Below are 260 nucleotides of genomic sequence, written 5' to 3'. Positions count from 1 at the left end.
GGGAAGAACAGGTACGGCTGGCTCCCGAGGAGTCCCGGCTGGGTGCCCCCACCGCAGGCCCCGTCCCCCTTGTTGGGCACACACAGCCCGACTGGGATGGCGGCACCGTGCCACCCTCTCCAGTGTGGCTGTGGTGCCTTGCAGGATGAAGTCCGGCTCCTTCCTGAGCACGGGCTGGTTCACCATGATCCTTGCCATGGAGCTGTGTGAACAGATCTATGTCTTTGGCATGGTCAGCGACAGCTACTGAAGGAGTGTGG

General features: G+C 63.1%; 1 protein-coding gene across 1 annotated transcript in view; it reads left to right on the top strand.

The window, feature by feature from the left end:
• The window catches only part of ST6GALNAC4 (ST6 (alpha-N-acetyl-neuraminyl-2,3-beta-galactosyl-1,3)-N-acetylgalactosaminide alpha-2,6-sialyltransferase 4), a gene marked incomplete at its 3' end in the record, with an annotated part of 880 nt that overhangs the window by 400 nt on the left and 220 nt on the right, over positions 1-260 (top strand). The window contains 1 exon segment of the mRNA XM_008943366.1: positions 145-256. Within this exon segment, the coding sequence (XP_008941614.1) occupies positions 145-256 (112 nt within the window).

This window comes from Merops nubicus, unplaced genomic scaffold, assembly GCF_000691845.1.
Source record: "Merops nubicus isolate BGI_N331 unplaced genomic scaffold, ASM69184v1 scaffold37600, whole genome shotgun sequence".
Classification (NCBI taxonomy): Eukaryota; Metazoa; Chordata; class Aves; order Coraciiformes; family Meropidae; genus Merops; species Merops nubicus.
This window is presented reverse-complemented; position numbering and strand designations above follow the sequence as displayed.